The following is an 18,451-nucleotide window of genomic DNA, read 5'->3' as shown; positions in this document are numbered from 1 at the left end:
ACATTGTATTTTCCCCTCTGTATACGGCCCTGTGTAGCTAATAAAGAAATCTATCTGTCTGTCTAACGGTCTACGTTCTGTCTGTCTATCTACACACACACACACCTATCTATGAAGGGTTACGTAAGTTACTCAAGAGTTTCGTAATTCAGACTCGTCAAACTTTGACGAAATCCATTCACGGAACTCTCGCACTTTCCCTCATTTATTTAACTTAACAACTAAATCTTAAATAGATTTTACTCAAATTTACTGCTCCCCGCCTCTTCTTTTATATATATATATAAATTTGTGGGCTTCTATGAAGCACATACACGCTATATATATGTATGTGTGTATATATATATAAATATAAACAGGCATATATACAAGGGCCGGGAACAGGGGGTGCAGCGGGTGCACCCACACCCCCTAGAGTTTTCAGGGGTTGCAAGATCAAAATTTGCATCCCCTACAAAATCTTACCAGTTGCAGAAAAAAAGTGTTTAAAATCTATCGGTATAAAATGCTTAAGTTCGATCTCGTTTCAAAACAAAGAAAAAAATAAACATATAAATAAATAAAAGTAATGAAGCTGGCATAAAATTCCTTAGGGAGTTTAGAACCACTAACTTCTGAACTGAAGGCAAATAGCGTCAAAATACCAAAACTTAATTGACAATAACAACAGTAGCAGCAACAATAACAACAACAAAACCAGCATGTATGGTTAATTTTGAATATATAGCATTACTTGAATTCTTGAAGACAGCTCCCACCTAGTTTCTGTCTGTCAATACTTCTCTCCATCTTTTAGTACCACTCCCAAGTTCTTTGTAATTGGTGTTGCTAAAGACTTAAAACACGGTTGACTGGATTCGACCGTTTGACCCCAGTCTAAAAATAAAACCCCTTCAAAATTCTTTCAATACAAAACGACCATTTAATACTCCATACCATTATTTGCTTGACCACTGCCTGGGTAAGTGCCTTTTTTTTCAACTCCAACCTGATTCACCTTTTCATTAAATCTTTACTTTCCTTTTGTCTTTATTCCTCTCTATCTGCTTGAGTTCCTTAGGAAATAGTTTCCTTTTTGCGTTACTACTAACACATCGTATCTTAAAGACGTAGTTTAGGCAGAATACCTTATATATTGACAACTTTCATTTTTTATCTTGCCTTAATTCTGTCATATTATTAACCAAAAGTCTTCCTGCCTATATATAAAATAGTATCTGCGTCATATCTGTTTCCGATACTGTCCTGCTTTTTCGTTTTATATAGAAAACGTTGATTTAATTAGTTTGATAAGTGCCTCTGCACGAAACTCTCGAACCTTCAGTCACTATGTAACTTTCTCCGATGAATAAATCTATACTTATTGAGACTGACTCAACATAAATTCTATTTTTCATGTTTGATGAGAACCCAATAATGTTCGGAAATCGATAACAGTTGTTCATCTTTTTTTTCAATCTACGGAGAAATGGCTAAATTTGCCCTCTTTATAAATATACGATATATATATAAATCTAAATAGACCTCGATAATCGGCTCGGGAATCTCCCCAATGACTTTACAAAGGTCACTTGGGGCCCCAATTCGCCGTGAAACCATTTGGTAGCTGGTATCGTTACGAGGTCTATTTATATTTACCCACTTCTCTACTTGGAGAGTAAGCCCTCCTCCGGTTATATGGTTTTACCGTATATTATCACATATGTATATATATATATATATATATATATATATATATATATATATATATATATATATATATATATATATATGTATATATGTGTGTGTGGAGAGAGAGAGAGAGAGACGTAGGTAGGTACATATGTAAGCACACAAACACGCACGCATATATATACGAATGTATGTATTTGTGTGTCTGTATGTCACCCCACCATCGCCGTATAACTAATGTTGATGCGATTATGCCCCTGTAACTTGTCGGTTCGAAAAAAGAGGCGTATAGGCTACTTTTGTATTATAGTGTGCGTGTTGTTATTTAACCCAGGGTCAAACCTGACTAAGCAGGCTCGTGCTCAAAGTCACTCTGGCCGTGACCATCCCATCCTATTCCTACGTCTCTGCTTGAAGTAGTTGTGTGGGATTTTAATCGAGATTTGGTTACTACTTCTAGCAGTTCGAGCCAAAACGTATAGGCCAGTTGTTGTTGTTTAATCCCAGGTCAGTCCTGATCCGGGCAGCTCTACAATCAAAGATGTTCCAGCAATGACCATCCCTTCTGTTATTCAGACAGAGTGTATCTAGGACTACATTGTGTAATGTATAGTATAGTGTTCAGTCTTAATAGCTACAGTTGTAGTTAGTTCCGTCTTGGTTCAACTTGCGCTTGGTAGCCTCTTCGTTTACACCCTTTAAATCCCACTTCAACTCAACAAAACTCTGTTACACACACACACACACACATACATGCAGAGCCACCTTTGAAAGTGTCAGTCTTTAAGGGATTATGTTCGTCCACCACTGTTTGGCCTTCATTGCTGCACATTCTCTGTGTGTTTTGTGGATAAAGTTTCCTTTCGATCTCAGCAGAACTTTTTGCCAGACACTTTGTTCACGTCGATTGAAGCAATGACAAATAAAGGGTCTTCAATGTACCTGAAAATTGAAGGAAAAGATGATGGATAATGAAACGAATAATGCATGGCAAATTGAATGCAATTTAATAAATGATAATATACGTGTGTTTAATTGTAATCGTCTAAGCCCTCTAACCACTAAGCTACACACCTGCACTTGTACGTATCTCCTGGTAGTTTTGTCTCTTGCATGTGAGATATCTCTGTGGGTTTAAGTGGAGCGGGGTCAGTTGTCTGATGTTCCATGGGGTTTGCTGCTAAGAAATGAGATAGGGTTTGGCAGTCGGTTATTTTGGAACCAGTTTTCTTGGTGATTTATCCAGGGTTGAAATAGTTGCCTGGCAATGTCTGGGGGACAACGGATTAGATGTCGGTTGATTATCCTGTTATGTTGTTATTTTATAGGTGTGTGGCTCCTGGTTAGGAGATTCAGCTCATAATCGTAAGGGTGTGGGTTTGGTTCTCACACTTTACTTCAGCTCACTCAGCTGGCAGAAATGAGTCATACCTGTAATTCAGTGGACCAGCTTATCATGTTCTGTGCTCTGTGTTGGATTTCCCTGAGAACTACATCTATCGTATGCATGTCAGTCGCATCTTGTCTTCTACTATAGTCTCAGGTTAAGCAAATCCTTGTGAGTGGATTTGGTAGAAAGAAACTGGAAGAAGCCCATCACATATATGTGTGTCTTTGTGTTTGTCCCCCCACCATTCCTTGACAGCCAATGCTGGTGTGTTTGTGTCCCTGTAACCTAGTGGTTCAACAAAAGAGAGCGATAGAATAAGTTCTGAGGTTGATTTCTTCGACTAACACCCTTTAAGGCGATGCTCCAGCATGACTACAGTCAAATGGCTGAAGCATATAGAAAACAGTAAAAAATGTCTGTGGTGCACTTAGCCACTTGCTTGTTAATTTCACGAGCAGGCTGTTCCAGTGATCGGAACAATCCTAATTGACCAACAGCATTTTTAGATGGTGTTGGACCACTCGACACTTTGGTTTGCCCTCATTCTGCGCTGTGGTTCTGTCTTCAAGTGGTTGTGAAGTGTTTTGTTTGCCAGATGGGAATGTGGTTGAACACCATCCTCTTTTCTGATGTTGTGAGGATGCTGAAGGATTAAGGGGGGAGTGTGGTGGCTGTTGTTGTTGGTGTTGTTTAACCTCAGGTTAGTCCAGATTGAGCAAAATCCATGATCAAAAGTATCACAGCCATGACCATCCTGTCATTAACAAATCCGGAACCACATGACGCAGCATATCCTGAGTCTAGCCACCATGTAGTGGTCTCCCTCATTGGCTCATACATACATACATACATATATATATAGATAAGAGAGTAGGGTGTGATTTGAGGGAGATTTGGCTGCTATTTCTAGCAGGTCCAGCTACCATGTAGAGGTCTCCCTCATTGACTCATACATACATATATACATAGGTAAGAGTGTAGGGTGTGATTTGAGGGAGATTTGGCTGCTATTTCTAGCAGGTCCAGCTACCATGTAGAGGCCTCCCTCATTGGCTCATACTTACATATATACATAGATAAGAGAGTAGGGTGTGATTTTGAGGGAGATTTGGTTGCTATTTCTAGCAGGTCCAGCTACCATGTAGAGGTCTCCCTCATTGGCTCATACATACATATATACATAGATAAGAGAGTAGGGTGTGATTTTGAGGGAGATTTGGTTGCTATTTCTAGCAGGTCTAGCTACCATGTAGAGGCCTCCTTCATTGGCTCATACATCATCATTATCATCACCATCGTTTAACGTCCGCTTTCCATGCTAGCATGGGTTGGACGATTTGACTGAGGACTGGTAAAACCGGATGGCAACACCAGGCTCCAATCTAATTTGGCAGAGTTTCTACAGCTGGATGCCCTTCCTAACGCCAACCACTCAGAGAGTGTAGTGGGTGCTTTTACGTGTCACCTGCACGAAGGCCAGTCAGGCGGTTCTGGCAACGGCCACGCTCAAAATGGTGTCTTTTATGTGCCACCCGCACAAGAGCCAGTCCAGGGGCACTGGCAGCGATCTCACTTGGCTTGCCGGGTCTTCTCACGCACAGCACATTTCCAAAGGTCTCGGTCAGTAGTCATCGCCTCGGTGAGGCCCAATGTTCGAAGGTCTTGCCTCACCACCTCAGCCCGGGTCTTCCTGGGCCTACCTCTTCCACGGGTTCCCTCAACTGTTAGGGTGTGGCACTTTTTCACGCAGCTATCCTCATCCATTCTCACCACATGTCCATACCAGCGCAATCGTCTCTCTTGCACACCACAACTAATGCTTCTTATGTTCAGCTTTTCTCTCAAGATACTTACACCCTGACGGGTATGCACACTGACATTACACATCCAGCGGAGCATACTGGCTTCATTCCTTGCGAGCTTACGCATGTCCTCAGCAGTCACAGCCCATGTTTCACTGCCATGTAGCATGGCTGTTCAATGAATTTTCAAAATTCTAGTCGTTCTATTGACGGGATTTTGTCAAAAGAAAGTGAGCTAAAAGTAAAAAAGATACAATTCCTCTTTCCATCAGGAAAGGAACCTTTGGAGAAAACTCCAAGCTGCCATTATATGGAATTTTTTTTTTTATTTAGTGTTTAATTTTATTTTTCATTTTCGAATTAACTGTCACGATATCTGCAAGAATAAATTGCATTGATATAAGAACTGCCGTTCAGTGGCACCAGTTCTGTAGAGATGTTTGTTTGGCAAAAAACTGGTGCCGGACAAAACTCCAATTGCTGGTCCGGACCATAGAGTGGAGTTCCATGAAAGTTTGTTCTTCAAAAAGAAGAACAATGGACGACGAATGTGTCGCAAAACTTGGGTTGTTGGATGTTATGACACCACAACCAGAAAAAGGATTTCTTCAACGTCTACCCGATAGGAGTGCAGAGATGTTGGAGAATGTTATCAGACAAAACGTTCTTGCAGAAAATTTATGACTGACAATTTGGCAAGCTATTGGAATCTGCATATACTCGGTTCCATTCACCAGACGGTAAATCGTTCCCCAAATTTCTTAGATCGGTCATCGGGGTATGTAAAAATCAGCGGAAGTAAAGATTATGGGAGATTATTTTTGTTGGTTTTATTTTGAAATGAAAACATTATATCAAGGTACGATTCAAGAAGATTGGATCCAGGGCGCGCATCCGCGCATGCGAGACGTGACTAGTGGATCCTACGACTCTCCAGCGCGCGTCACGCACAAAACATGTATGAGGGTGTTTGCGTTTTGTTTACAATGTGTTTTATTTACTTTGTTCAAAAAAACCAAAACAAACCGTCCTGCATGTTTTGTGCATACATGCATTGGCAATAGATTGTTATTGTAGGATCGACTAGTCACGACTCGCGTGCGCGTGCGCAATAGCAGGTGTGTGCGCCAATTAATGGCGGTGAATTCGAATGTGTGAAAAAAAGGTAAATTTCAACATTTCTCTCGTTCAACACCCGACAAAGCATAAACCACAAAATTCACCTTTATTCTGTAATTCTATCTCCAGAAAATCGAAAAATACAAGTTATTCGCTGAAAAATTCTGCGCCAGAAATTGCAAAAGAAGAAAAAACCATTTCACAGCTGATGTCTTCTGCTGAATTGCAGACATTTTCGAACAAGGTAAGGCAAAGAGATTTCCTTTTAATTGGCTTTCGCTTGTTTCAATAAAGACAAAACAAAACACTAACATGCTTTTGCTTTTGTTCAGACTTCGTTACTACTAATTTTTATAATTTCAGCATTCGTTTATTATTGTTTTCAAACGTATTTCTGCCAAATGTCATTTATAAAACATGTTTAAAGAAAAAGGGTGCGGATGCAGTCACGCCCCTCACCTTCGAAAATGTGTTTTTTAGTGAAAGGTTTCTAAGGAAACGTGTCTGTTTATTATTACATGTGTGTTTATATAGATGTCTGTAGGTATATAACGTGTGTATTTGTCTTTCTATAGCTCGAGAGAGAGAGAGAGAGAGAGAGAGAGAGAAAGTTGTAATGGAATTGAAGGCTTGTAATGGCTGTGGAGTATCTCTGGGTCAGTTCGTCGTACTTTATATTGTCTGATATCGTCTTTAAATCACATTTCACCTTCCAACACTTATAACCCCTCCTGAATCTCAATATTTCGTCGTTTTTTTGGCTTTCGGACACCTCAGTGTTTGTCCATCCATCGACATGCACAAATCTTGCAGTCCTCCATTTTGTTCTCTTCTGGATCCTTTCTTGGTCTACGCCTTTCAAACACGCGCGAAACAATTTCCAGTGGGAGGAGGGGGAGCCTGTTGAGCCTTGTGTTTTTTTGTATTTGTTTTTTTTTTCTCTTGCTTTGTATCGGAGGGGAATGGGTGGAGGGGGTGTCTGAGAAGGTGGGTGGGGTGGGGTGGGACGGGGTGTATGGCTTGGGGTTCTAATTCAATCTGTCCTTTCTTCCTCTTCCTTCAGCTACCATCCACTGTTCTTTGTTTCTCTTTTCTTCCTGTTGCACCTTCTCCGGCCCCTTTCTAACTTCTTCCTCTGCAGAGGCCTTTTTTAGCAACATTTAAAGCAACGAGGGGTTCTGCCCTCCACCCCCACCCCCACTCTCAACACTACATCTCCAATGGTCACCGTTTCCACCATATTTTCAGTGGTTCTGCCAATACCCAATATGATCAGGTCCAATGTTTGCTCTTTCCATACAGAATTTTCTGTTTTCGTGGCCTGCAGGACGGCTATTTCTTCTTTACTTCCGAGAAGAACAGCCGCCACAACCCAAGCCACATCTGTTTCTGGTGGGATTCTCTCCACCCTAATCCTGGAAGTCCTTCTTCCAAGATATGTAGGTTACTGTGGTTACAGCATATTCTTTTGCCTTTCCTGCCTTCTTGAACCACAATTGTTCCAAATCTGCTTCCTCTGCCTCAACGTTTTCAATTTTCCTTTCTTCCACTGAGTACACCTTATATATTTACTGTTTTCTTACCCATATTTTCCAATACTTTCTGGAGTAGGGACAACTTAGCATCACCACCGATCCTACATGCCATCTTCTCATATTTCTCCATGTTTGTCAGGTCCACCTCCTTTTTTGTGACTTCTGTCACTTCAGCAAATCTTTCTTCTTCCTTAAACACTTGTCCATTCTATCAACTGCTCGTACGAGCCACTCCTCCGAAGAGGACAATTCGGACTCCCTAAGGTCTGAATAGAACATGTTCCTTACTGTTGGCATTGCTGATCCTGCTTAAGGCGGAGAGAAAGCACAAGACAGTCGACCCCTCCTCACACAATCAACAAATACACCAACACTATGTAAAAGCATGAGAGGAAATGGGAAAGAAGAAAGAGAGCGAATGTCTTAATTCTCCTGCTTAAATAGTCGTTGCCGATGGGAGTCTTGCCGATGAGAGTCTTGCTGTTGTATTAGATTGATAGATAGAGAGATATTGATATATGTAAATATATATGTGTGTATATATTTAAGTGCAAGATCTCAGGATCAAGGTGTAGGAAGTGAGTAAGCTTCAAGCAGTCCATAGTAGAAAGTATAAAAAGCAACTTTGAAGAACATTAGTGGTTTATTGTCAAAGAAGATTGTAAATGTTTTCAAAAATTAGGGAACAGAGGAGATAAAATCACCAGCAGAACCTCAGAAATAGTAATTAGCCTAACGAGGGGTACTCCACTAGCTACTGATAAGGGTGAATACACCTTAGTTAAATGAAGGTTACATTGTTGTCAAAATATCTCAAGAGAATAAGGTTCTGCTAGCTGGGAGACATATGTTACTGGGATTTTCACCTGTTCCAATCCCTAAATTTGCATGTGTCTGTAGTTATATGTGTGTTTGTGCATGTGTGTGTGTGTGTGTGTGTGTGTACATGTATGTAGAAGAGAAGAGATGAGAAAGGAATAAACGATCATCTTCTGAACTTTCTAGGATGATTGCTCCTTCCTTTGTCATTCCTTTTCTTATTACTGCTCCCTACTTGACTAATGTGTCATTCTGGTGTATATTCAGTTTCACACCAGGTTATTTGGATCTCAATGCCTTAGCAATATATTCTTTTACTTGTTTCAATCATTTTGATTGTGGCCACGCTGGAGCACCACCATTTAGTCAAAGAAATCGACCCCGGGACTTATTCTTTGCAAGCCTAGTACTTCTGTTGGTCTCTTTTAATGTATTTTAATTATCATGTGCTTTTCAAGAGGCTTTTATAATTGAAGATTTCAACTTCACAATTCAGTCTTAATTCACTGTGAGATACACGTTTCAAGGTTGTATTAATGTCCAACAGAAGTGTACCCCAACACCGTAACTTTGTTTCCTCATAGCTGCATGCAACAAACATGAATATTTGAAGATAAAATTCTTTACAAATGGAGTAGATTACAATTGTATCTGGATTTGTTGTGAAAAAAAGTTTTGAAGGAGGGTGAAAAGAGGAGTTTCAGATAAATCACCCATGGGTTGTGAATAAAAATAGGGAAACAGAATACTTTGAGAGAAAAACCCCACCCTTTTTTTTTTTAAAGCTAATTTCAATAAGGCAAACCCCCATCTGTGTCATAAACAGATTCACTGTAGACACAATAAACATATGGTCCTGTGATATTGGACTGGGGTGGAACAGTTCTCCACTATCTACTTGAAGCTCTTCTATAGGCACTGTACTAAAAATAGCAACCCTTTATATTCTTAAGGTAGTGATATACAAAAAAGAAAACTTAATAAATTTATCATACAGACAGAGACATGGCTGTGTGGGAAAGAAACTAATTTTGTAATCTCATGGCTTCAAGTTCAGTCCCACTGCATAGCACCTTGGGAAAGCGTGTGTATATATATACATATATATATTGATTGAAGTGTACAGTATTATAGTACTATGTATCCATTGTGGCCATCCTTACCAGTCGGTTTTGCACTTGGGGCTTAATAGGTTGTTAGATAACAGTCCAATTATGTAACCCTGCACTCTTCAGAGCAGCTCTACTGTCTGTTTTGTATGGTTTCTATGACTGAATGCCCTTCCTAACTAATGCCAGCCACTTTACAGAGTGAACTGAGTTCCTTTTTATGTGGTGCCCATGCACATATGTTAGTACATTACAATATTAGAGAAGTATTTCAGTTGATTTCACCAATCAGGCTCCCACACAACAGCAGAAAATCCCAATCCTGGTGCTTGTTAGAAGAAGGGCTCGTGCAAACAAAGAAGATTGTGCTGAAATGGATTTGTTGTATATATATAATATATATACATGGGTTGCATGGAGGCAAAGTGACTGAGTCCCTTTCAAGTGTTGGGCCTCATGGAGGCAATGACTGAGAAGACCCATCAAGCTGAGCAAAACCGCAGTTGTGGCAGATACTGGGACAGTACAAATTGGCATGTAAGGGCATCCAGCTATAGAAAACCATGCCAAATCAGAGAGGAGCCTGGTGCAGCCTTCCAGTGTGCCAACCCAGTCAAACCATCCAACCCATACCAGCATGGACAATGGATGCTAAATGATGATGATGATGACACACACACAATAAATACATATGTGTGTATACATATATATATATATATATATATATATACATATAATTATATATATATATATTTCGTTTTTTTGGATTTGGTTTGCAAGATTTCTTTGTCATTTTGTGTGTTGAAGCATCTTCTGTTGTGTCTGGGGAGAGTCATTTTCTTATTGTGCCTTCAAATTTAACACTCACCGGTAACATTTCCACTTATTTCTTATTTTAATTTTCCTAAAACTTTCGTTGCGTCTTGCAAACTTATCAATAGTCTTGACTCTGTCCGTTATTTATGCATGTGTGTGTCTCAGTGTGTGTGTATGTATGCATTCATGTGTGTGTATGTATGTCTGTGTGTGTGTGCATATGTATATATGTATGTATGGGTGTGTATGCATACATGTATGCATGTATGTATTCTGCATATTCCTGTGTTTGTGTGTGTTTTTATGTATGTGTGTGCATGTGTGTATATGTATGTATGTACCTCTGTCTCCTTGTGTGTGCATGTCTGAGTGTGTGTGTGGGTGTGTGTACGTATGTTTGTAAGTATATATGTGTGTATATGTGTACATATCTATGTATATGTATATATAATTGTGTATGTATTTGTATAAATCCATATGTATGAGTTTTTAGGTTCTGTATGTATGTACATATATCTGTATGTATGTGTGTGTATATATGTATGTATGCGTGTATGTGTGTTTGTGTGTATATATATGTATGTATATGTATGTATGTATGTATGTGTGTATATATATATATATATATATATATGTATGTGTATGTGTATGTATGTATATATGAAAACACTTGAGTTCTTTTTCTTTTATATATATGTATTTGTATGTATGTATGTATGTATGTATGTATGTGCATGCGTGTGTTTACGTATGTGTTTGTATACATGTATGTATATGTATATGCGTATCTGTTTATTCGGTTATAGGCGTAGATGTATATGTATGAGTATATGTATGTGTCTATTTCTATTTATACATGTGTATATATATATATGTATATATGTGTGTATGGGGACATGCACACATATGGGTATATTTGTATAGGCATGGGTACGTATGTGCATATGTGTAAATGTGGACGTATGTGTGTATACGTGTGTGTGTGTATATATATATATATATATATACACATATATATATGTGTATATATATCATCATCATCATCATCATCGTTTAACGTCCGCTTTCCATGCTAGCATGGGTTGGACGATTTGACTGAGGACTGGTGAAACCGGATGGCAACACCAGGCTCCAGTCTGATTTGGCAGAGTTTCTACAGCTGGATGCCCTTCCTAACGCCAACCACTCAGAGAGTGTAGTGGGTGCTTTTACGTGTCACCCGCACGAAAACGGCCACGCTCGAAATGGTGTCTTTTATGTGCCACCCGCACAAGCCAGTCCAGGGGCACTGGCAACGATCTCGCTCGAAAATCCTACAGGAGCCAGTCAGGCGGTACTGGCAACGGCCACGCTCAAAATGGTGCATCTCATGTGCCACCCGCACAAGAACCAGTCCAGGGGCACTGGCAACGATCTTACTTGGCTTGCCGGGTCTTCTCACGCACAGCCCATTTCCAAAGGTCTCGGTCCGTAGTCATCGCCTCGGTGAGGCCCAATGTACGAAGGTCTTGCCTCACCACCTCAGCCCAGGTCTTCCTGGGCCTAACCTCTTCCACGGGTTCCCTCAACTGTTAGGGTGTGGCACTTTTTCACGCAGCTATCCTCCTCCATTCTCACCACATGTCCATACCAGCGCAATCGTCTCTCTTGCACGCCACAACTGATGCTTCTAATGTTCAGCTTTTCTCTCAAGATACTTACACTCTGACGGGTATTCACATTGACATTACACATCCAACGGAGCATACTGGCTTCATTCCTTGCGAGCTTACGTATGTCCTCAGCAGTTACAGCCCATGTTTCACTGCCATGTAGCATGGTTGTTCGTACGCATGCGTCATACAGTCTGCCTTTTACTCTGAGTGAGAGTCCCTTTGTCGCCAGCAGGGGTAAGAGCTCTCTAAACTTTGCCCAGGCTATTCTTATTCTAGCAGCTACACTTTCAGCGCACCCACCCCCACTACTAACTTAGTCGCCCAGATAGCGGAAGCTATCGACTACCTCTAGTTTTTCACCCTGGATATATATATGTATGTATATGTGTATATGTCTTTATGTATGCATGTATGTTTTCACACAGTTATATGTATGTGTTGTCCAACCCACTATCCGGTAGCGTCCAATTCTCTAACGGTTTTTTTCAAATGAATTAAGTCATAACCTTATCCATCTATTGTTTTCATAATCGGTCATAAAGTCTTACGTTTAAGATGATTCCCATGCATTCCCTGAAGAGAAGGTTACAATTTTAATATCACAGATCCCTATGGATCACACAGGTTGTAATCCTTTGAAACATATGTAGGAATAAAGTATGCAATTATAACATGCGTTTTCTCCATTCCTTAAATTTTTAAATATATATATATATATATATATATATATATATATATATATATATATATATATATATATATATATATATGTATGTATGTATGAGCCAATGATGGAGACCTCTGCATGGTGGCTACACCTGTTAGAAGTAGCAGCCAAATCTTCCTCGAATCACACCTTACTCTCTTATATTTTAGATGAGGAAAGTATTTGAATATCCTAGGAGATTCTTGTGGTGGTGGTGTGGTGGTGGTGGTGTATTGGGCAATCATTGTTAAGGGGAAGGGCTGCAGAACTGTCCCTGAATACTTAAGGGATTACGTAGTAGAGATACAGCCAATCCAGGGAGGGTCCTGCAACGTTGTGTGAATGTAGTTCCTTGTTTTTGTGTGTTGACTGTGATCTTGAGCATGATAAGAGGGTCTGCCATGTTGTTTAACCCTAGGGCAATACTGATCCAGTAGACCTATGATGGTGGGTGTTACAACTATGATTATCTTGATTTTGTTTGGTTTTAATTCAGCCCTAGTCTATCTTGGAATATATAATTTAATGGATCTTTCCAACTTTAAGACAGCTAAGCAGTGATTTCAGGGAGAGTTAGCTGCTATTTCTTGTAAAGTAAGGTACCACATAAAAGTTACTCACCAATTTTTGATGATGATGATGGTGATGATAGTGGTAGTAGTGGTGGTAGTGGTGATGATGATGTTGATGACAATGATGGTGGTAGTAGTAGTGGTGGTGGTCATGACGATGATAGCAGTAATGCTGGTGACAGTGATGATGATGATGATGATGGTTGTGGTGGTGGTGGTGGTGGTGTTAAGTAGAACACAATGAATCGCCCCCAAGAGGCTCTGTGTGAAGGAAGTAAAACAGCAGACTATTTTCTTAGGACACCCAAGAGAGAAGAGGGGGGTGCAATGGGGGTGGGGGTGGGGGATATAACATTTCACTGTTGTTGTGTTGACGTGGGTGGTGCATATATATATATACACACACGTATGCATGATATAATCTCGTATATATATATACATAGATATATTCACTCCCTCACACCCTCTCCCCTCATACACGGCTTTTTTTTTCTCGAAGTGTCTTGAAGTACACAGAGGAAGCTATAAATAAGGCCTTGTAAATACTGAGTTGAGAAAACTATTTTGGACTCCCCAAAAAAAAACAATTCAGTTTCTAAAATGCTTTGGTCCAATGGTAGAACATCTGTCATGTTCAAAGATGTGGGTTTGAGTCTCACTGGCAGCCTCTTTGATTTTTACTCTCCAAATAGTTTCCATGTTTCTACTTATTAGCTTCACGTTTGTGCTTCGAAATCCACCATTTCCCCAAAAAAGGGATTCTTTTACAGTCGTCGAAAAATTTATTACAAGAAGGCAAAGCTGTGTGGTCAGGAAGACCCCTTTGTAGCTAGTTGGTTTTGGGTTCAGTCCCACCGTGTGGTACCTTGGCTAAGTCTTTTATACTATACTGTCAGACCAATCAATGCCTTAGACATGAATTTTGTAGATGGAAACTGGAAGGAAGCCTATTCTACTGGGTTGGCCATGTGATTCAGATACCAAGTAGCCAGTTCCCAAAGATGGTCCTCTTCAGCAAGATTCAGACTGGAAGTTGGCCCTGTCGACTTTCGAAAGTTTGTTTTGCTGCAGGTCTCAAGTGGTCTCTCATTTTACGTAGTATCCTTCCCAATTGGTGAGGGTCCCTGGCTGTTAATTGGAAGCCATGCAAGTCCATGTGCTTTTACCTGTCTCTTCTCAAAGCTCGTTACTCCAGCGTTCACCACATCAGCTCGTTAAGTCTCAACAGTCCTCACCGTTTGTTTTTACTGTTTTGTTCTTGTTGTTCTGTTTTTGTTACCACTTTAACCTTCTGCGGGAAGGACTGTTTTAACGAAGTCTCATCTGGTCCCTGCCTTTGAAATGCGGAGTATATAAAACAGGGGGCAACTGATGAAGGGAATGTTCTTTATGTTGCCTGTTTCGTTTCTCTGTTTGTTTCTTTCGATGTTCATTGTTTGTGTTTTTTTTATGTTCTCGTTTCTCTTTTTGTTCACATTTCTTTGATGCCCTGTACCAATATATACATGTATATATATACATATATAAGTAGGCATGTACATGTATGTGTGTATATATGCATATACTTATATGTTGCTTTCCAGAATTCTTTGCTACCAGCATAAATAAGTTATTGATAAAATGGCAAAATTGTGTTGATGATTTAGGTGCATTCTTTGATTAACTGCATTGCTTTTCGTTGAGATAAAGTAAAATAAACTTTCAGTTCAAAATCGGATCATTTCATTCTTAACGACCTGATATAATGTAGCCCTGTACGTTTACTTTAAATCCACATGTTGGTCGTGATTGGAACGCCTTTGTTCATTGAACAGCCGTATCGGGGTTGGCCTAGGGCTAAACAATCACAACAACCACAGTTTTCCATAACAATACAATCATTGGCATTTGGGGTGGCCACCAGTTGCAAACAGATGGTGCACTTTGAGTGCAAACATGTACACACACTTTTACTGTCCTTGTTGTTTTTGTTGTTGTTGGTGGTGGTGGTGGCGGCGGTGGTGGTGGGGTGTTGTCCCTGTTTGGTGTCAATGTTGTTTTCTTTGTCTTTCATTGATTATTTAATGAAATATATTTATACGTACATAGACGCATACACAAACACACTCACACACTTATATACATACATTGCATTCATACAAGCATACACAGATACATATATAGAGTTACTCATACATTCACATGTACACACACACACACACACACACACACATTCATACACATACCTATATATATCTTGCATTCATGCATACACACACAGTACATGCATACATGTATAGTGACATGCAATGACATTAACTCCCACATACATGTTAGTCAATACACACACAGCCTGGAAGACTTCCTAAAAAAAAAGAAACCCCATATATCACAACACCACCACCACCACCACTACCACCTCAGCCACCACTGTCACCACTACCAACACCACTACAAGTGCTGCAACATATACCATCACAAAATTGCCACCAGAACTACCACCACCACCACCGCCCTACTCGCTACTCACTTCATAACCACTGCTACTATCACCTAAGCTGCAACTCCTACTTTCACCACCACCACTTTCCACCACAAACCAATGAGGGAGATCCGCGACTACTAACTACATTATTAGAAATAGCAGCTAAATCTCCCTCAAATCACACCCTACTCCTCTCTTATGTATGGACTAATGTGGGAGGCATCTACATGGTAGCTAGAGCTGGGAGAAATAGCAGCCAAATCTCCCTGAAATGGCTCCCATTTTAGAAATAGTTACATTGTATAAACAAAATTTTAGGGGAAAGGCAAGATGGTCACAGCTGGAGTGTCTGCTGTGACTGGATTGACCTGGGACTAAACTACCACCACCACCATGTTGTTATTATTCATGTCAACATTTCCATGGCAACAGAAAACTGTTCACACACAACACGGTGGGGGAGGTCAGTGTGTGTGTGTGTGTGTGTGTGTGTGTTTATCTGGTGCCTGGTGGTGATGGAGACATCCTGTTCTATAAGTGTCACTGTTGGTTTTTCGTTGTTTAACCCTAGGCCAGCCTCGGTGGAGAAGGTCTATGACCACAGATGCCTCAACCATGACCATCTCATATTTAGAAGTGCATGACTTCGGGTGTCCTCCTTTCTTTATTGAAGAAGTTCAGAAGTGAGGTGAGGATCATTTAGCTGTTATTTTCAGCAGATAGAGCAACCATACAACAGCTCTCATTTTCCTGTGCCTGGTTTCAGCTGCAGTCAGAGTCTTGACTTATGATCAAAGAGTTTCCATCCTTGACCATCCAACATGATCTTGTGTTTTTTGAAGACAGCAATGTGGTGTGATTTTGAGGGAGATTTGTCTGCTATTTCTAAATGAAGACCAGTTCCCACATGTGGGCTGATTTGTGTCAGGAGCAGTGGGGAGAGGCAGGGTGATGGGGTGGGGGGCAGATATCGTGTGCTTATGTTGTCATTTTGCTCCAGCTAAACCCTGAGTAAGCAGAAGTATGATCACAGGCAATCCAGTTGTGACTATCCCCTCTGTCTCCGATGTTTAGGGAGCCAAGGCTCCCATTAGCAAGTAAGCATGATTTGTAGGAGATTGTGGAGTGAAGGAGGAATTGCGAGAAAGAGAAGAGACGTGGATTGGTTTGTCGAGGTAGGGTGAGGGCAAAATGTTCTTGTTATGTGTTGGTGGAACATCCAGGTTGGGGGGGGGGGGCTAGCAGATGGCAATACTAGAGTGAGAGAAGGCATGTGGGTAGAATACACAGGTCGGGGGCAAGCAGAGAGTAAGGATACAGTGGCCCTGGGCCAAGAGGACGACAAGATTGGGGAGTGAGAGGTAATCATAATGCGTGAGAAAGAGATGTAGTTTGGTTCATTGTGTAAGAAGTTTTCTTGTTAAGTGTAGGTGGGACACACAGCACTTGTAGAACTCAGTTTCACTGATGTGGGTGGGACAGATTGAAGGATGTGCTGAAACGATTGTCATGTTGAATAAAAGATTCTAAATCCATCTTCTGTTTCTTTTATCAACAATAAACACAACAAACATTGTGGGTTTCCTGACATAAATCCAGTGAAAATTGTAGAGTTTCTGTGGAGGATGACATCAGGTAGCCTGAAACGGTGAATGTGCTTTGACTGACATAAGAATAGGCATATACTCAAAGTCCAAATAGTTACATGTGTGTGTGTATATATGCATCTGTGTGTGTGTGTATATATATATATTTATATATATATATATATATATATATAGCAGTGTATATGTCTGTGTGTATATATATATATATATAGTTCAAAAACACAATAACAAAAAAACAAAAAAACAACAAAGTGAGGACGTGATATGGATAGTATTATTGGACGCTCAGGAAAGGAAAGAGAGAGTGTATGACGTTTCGGGCGTAGCCCTTCGTCGGAAAGATGGAAAGTTCGGAGAATGGAAGAACGGAGAAAGAGGAAAATGGTACCGATGCCCACGAGGTTACATGATGAAAAGACCGGAAGAGGAGGTGGTGGGGGAAAAGTTCTTTCTAAGATGGGAGAGTGAAAAAGGGAGATGAATATCGGTGCGCGTGCGTAAGTCTGCGAGTGTGTGTGTGATAACAGAACGTGTGTGTGCGTATGTAGGTGTGTGTGTGTGTGTGTGTGCATGGTTTGGTGGTTTATCTGTTAGTGTGTTTGTGTGTGTGTGTGTGTGTGTATGTATATATATAACTTTTATGAGTAATATTCTAAAAGAATATATAATTGAACTTATGTTGAGTGCTCAATTATCTTGAGCAAATAAATGTGTATATATGTGATTTTATATTATTAATTCATCAATAATATATTTAGGAAATCAATATTTAGTATTTCAAAAGATATGTATCCAACATAACATGGTAGCATAATAAATTTAAAAGTTTAAAACATAAAAATAAAAATATGGAATATAAATATCGATACATATAAAAATCTAAAAATAGATAAATATATGTTTAAATATATATGCGTATAAAAATTTATGTGTAAATAAGCATGAATATTATGTTTATTTTTATGTTTTAAACTTTTAAATTTATTATGCTACCATGTTATGTTGGATATATATCTTTTGAAATACTAAATATTGATTTTCTAAATATATTATTGATGAATTAATAATATATATATATATATATATATATATATATGTATACCCATGCACTTTTACACCCTGATGTGGGCTGATGCAAACAAACAGCCAAAGAAACTGAGTCAGTGACTGCGTGCGCGTGTATGTA

The 18,451-nt window shown here is 39.8% G+C and overlaps 2 protein-coding genes across 6 annotated transcripts in view; one reads left to right on the top strand and one right to left on the bottom strand.

The window, feature by feature from the left end:
• The window catches only part of LOC149134280 (uncharacterized), an 880,637-nt gene that overhangs the window by 224,532 nt on the left and 637,654 nt on the right, over window positions 1-18,451 (top strand). For all 4 annotated transcript variants that reach the window (XM_089355979.1, XM_089355977.1, XM_089355980.1 and 1 more), the window contains one exon: window positions 6,112-6,226. In XM_089355979.1, coding sequence (XP_089212105.1) covers window positions 6,112-6,226 — 115 coding nt within the window. The remainder of the gene's footprint in view (window positions 1-6,111; window positions 6,227-18,451) is intronic.
• The window catches only part of LOC149134287 (uncharacterized), a 227,343-nt gene that overhangs the window by 127,865 nt on the left and 81,027 nt on the right, over window positions 1-18,451 (bottom strand). The window contains exon 4 of one of the 2 annotated variants that reach the window (XM_089355975.1): window positions 1,826-2,613. The exons of the other annotated variant lie outside the window; for it this stretch is intronic. Within the exon in view, the coding sequence (XP_089212101.1) occupies window positions 2,605-2,613 (9 nt within the window). The 3' untranslated portion in view covers window positions 1,826-2,604. Of the gene's footprint in view, window positions 1-1,825; window positions 2,614-18,451 lie in introns of those variants that run through there. 2 annotated transcript variants of the gene reach the window in all.

The sequence above is a fragment of the Octopus bimaculoides genome, chromosome 8 (assembly GCF_046866305.1).
Source record: "Octopus bimaculoides isolate indiv1 chromosome 8, ASM4686630v1, whole genome shotgun sequence".
Taxonomy (NCBI): domain Eukaryota; kingdom Metazoa; phylum Mollusca; class Cephalopoda; order Octopoda; family Octopodidae; genus Octopus; species Octopus bimaculoides.
The sequence above is the reverse complement of the archived record's forward strand: the minus strand, read 5'-3'. Positions and strand labels throughout refer to the sequence as shown.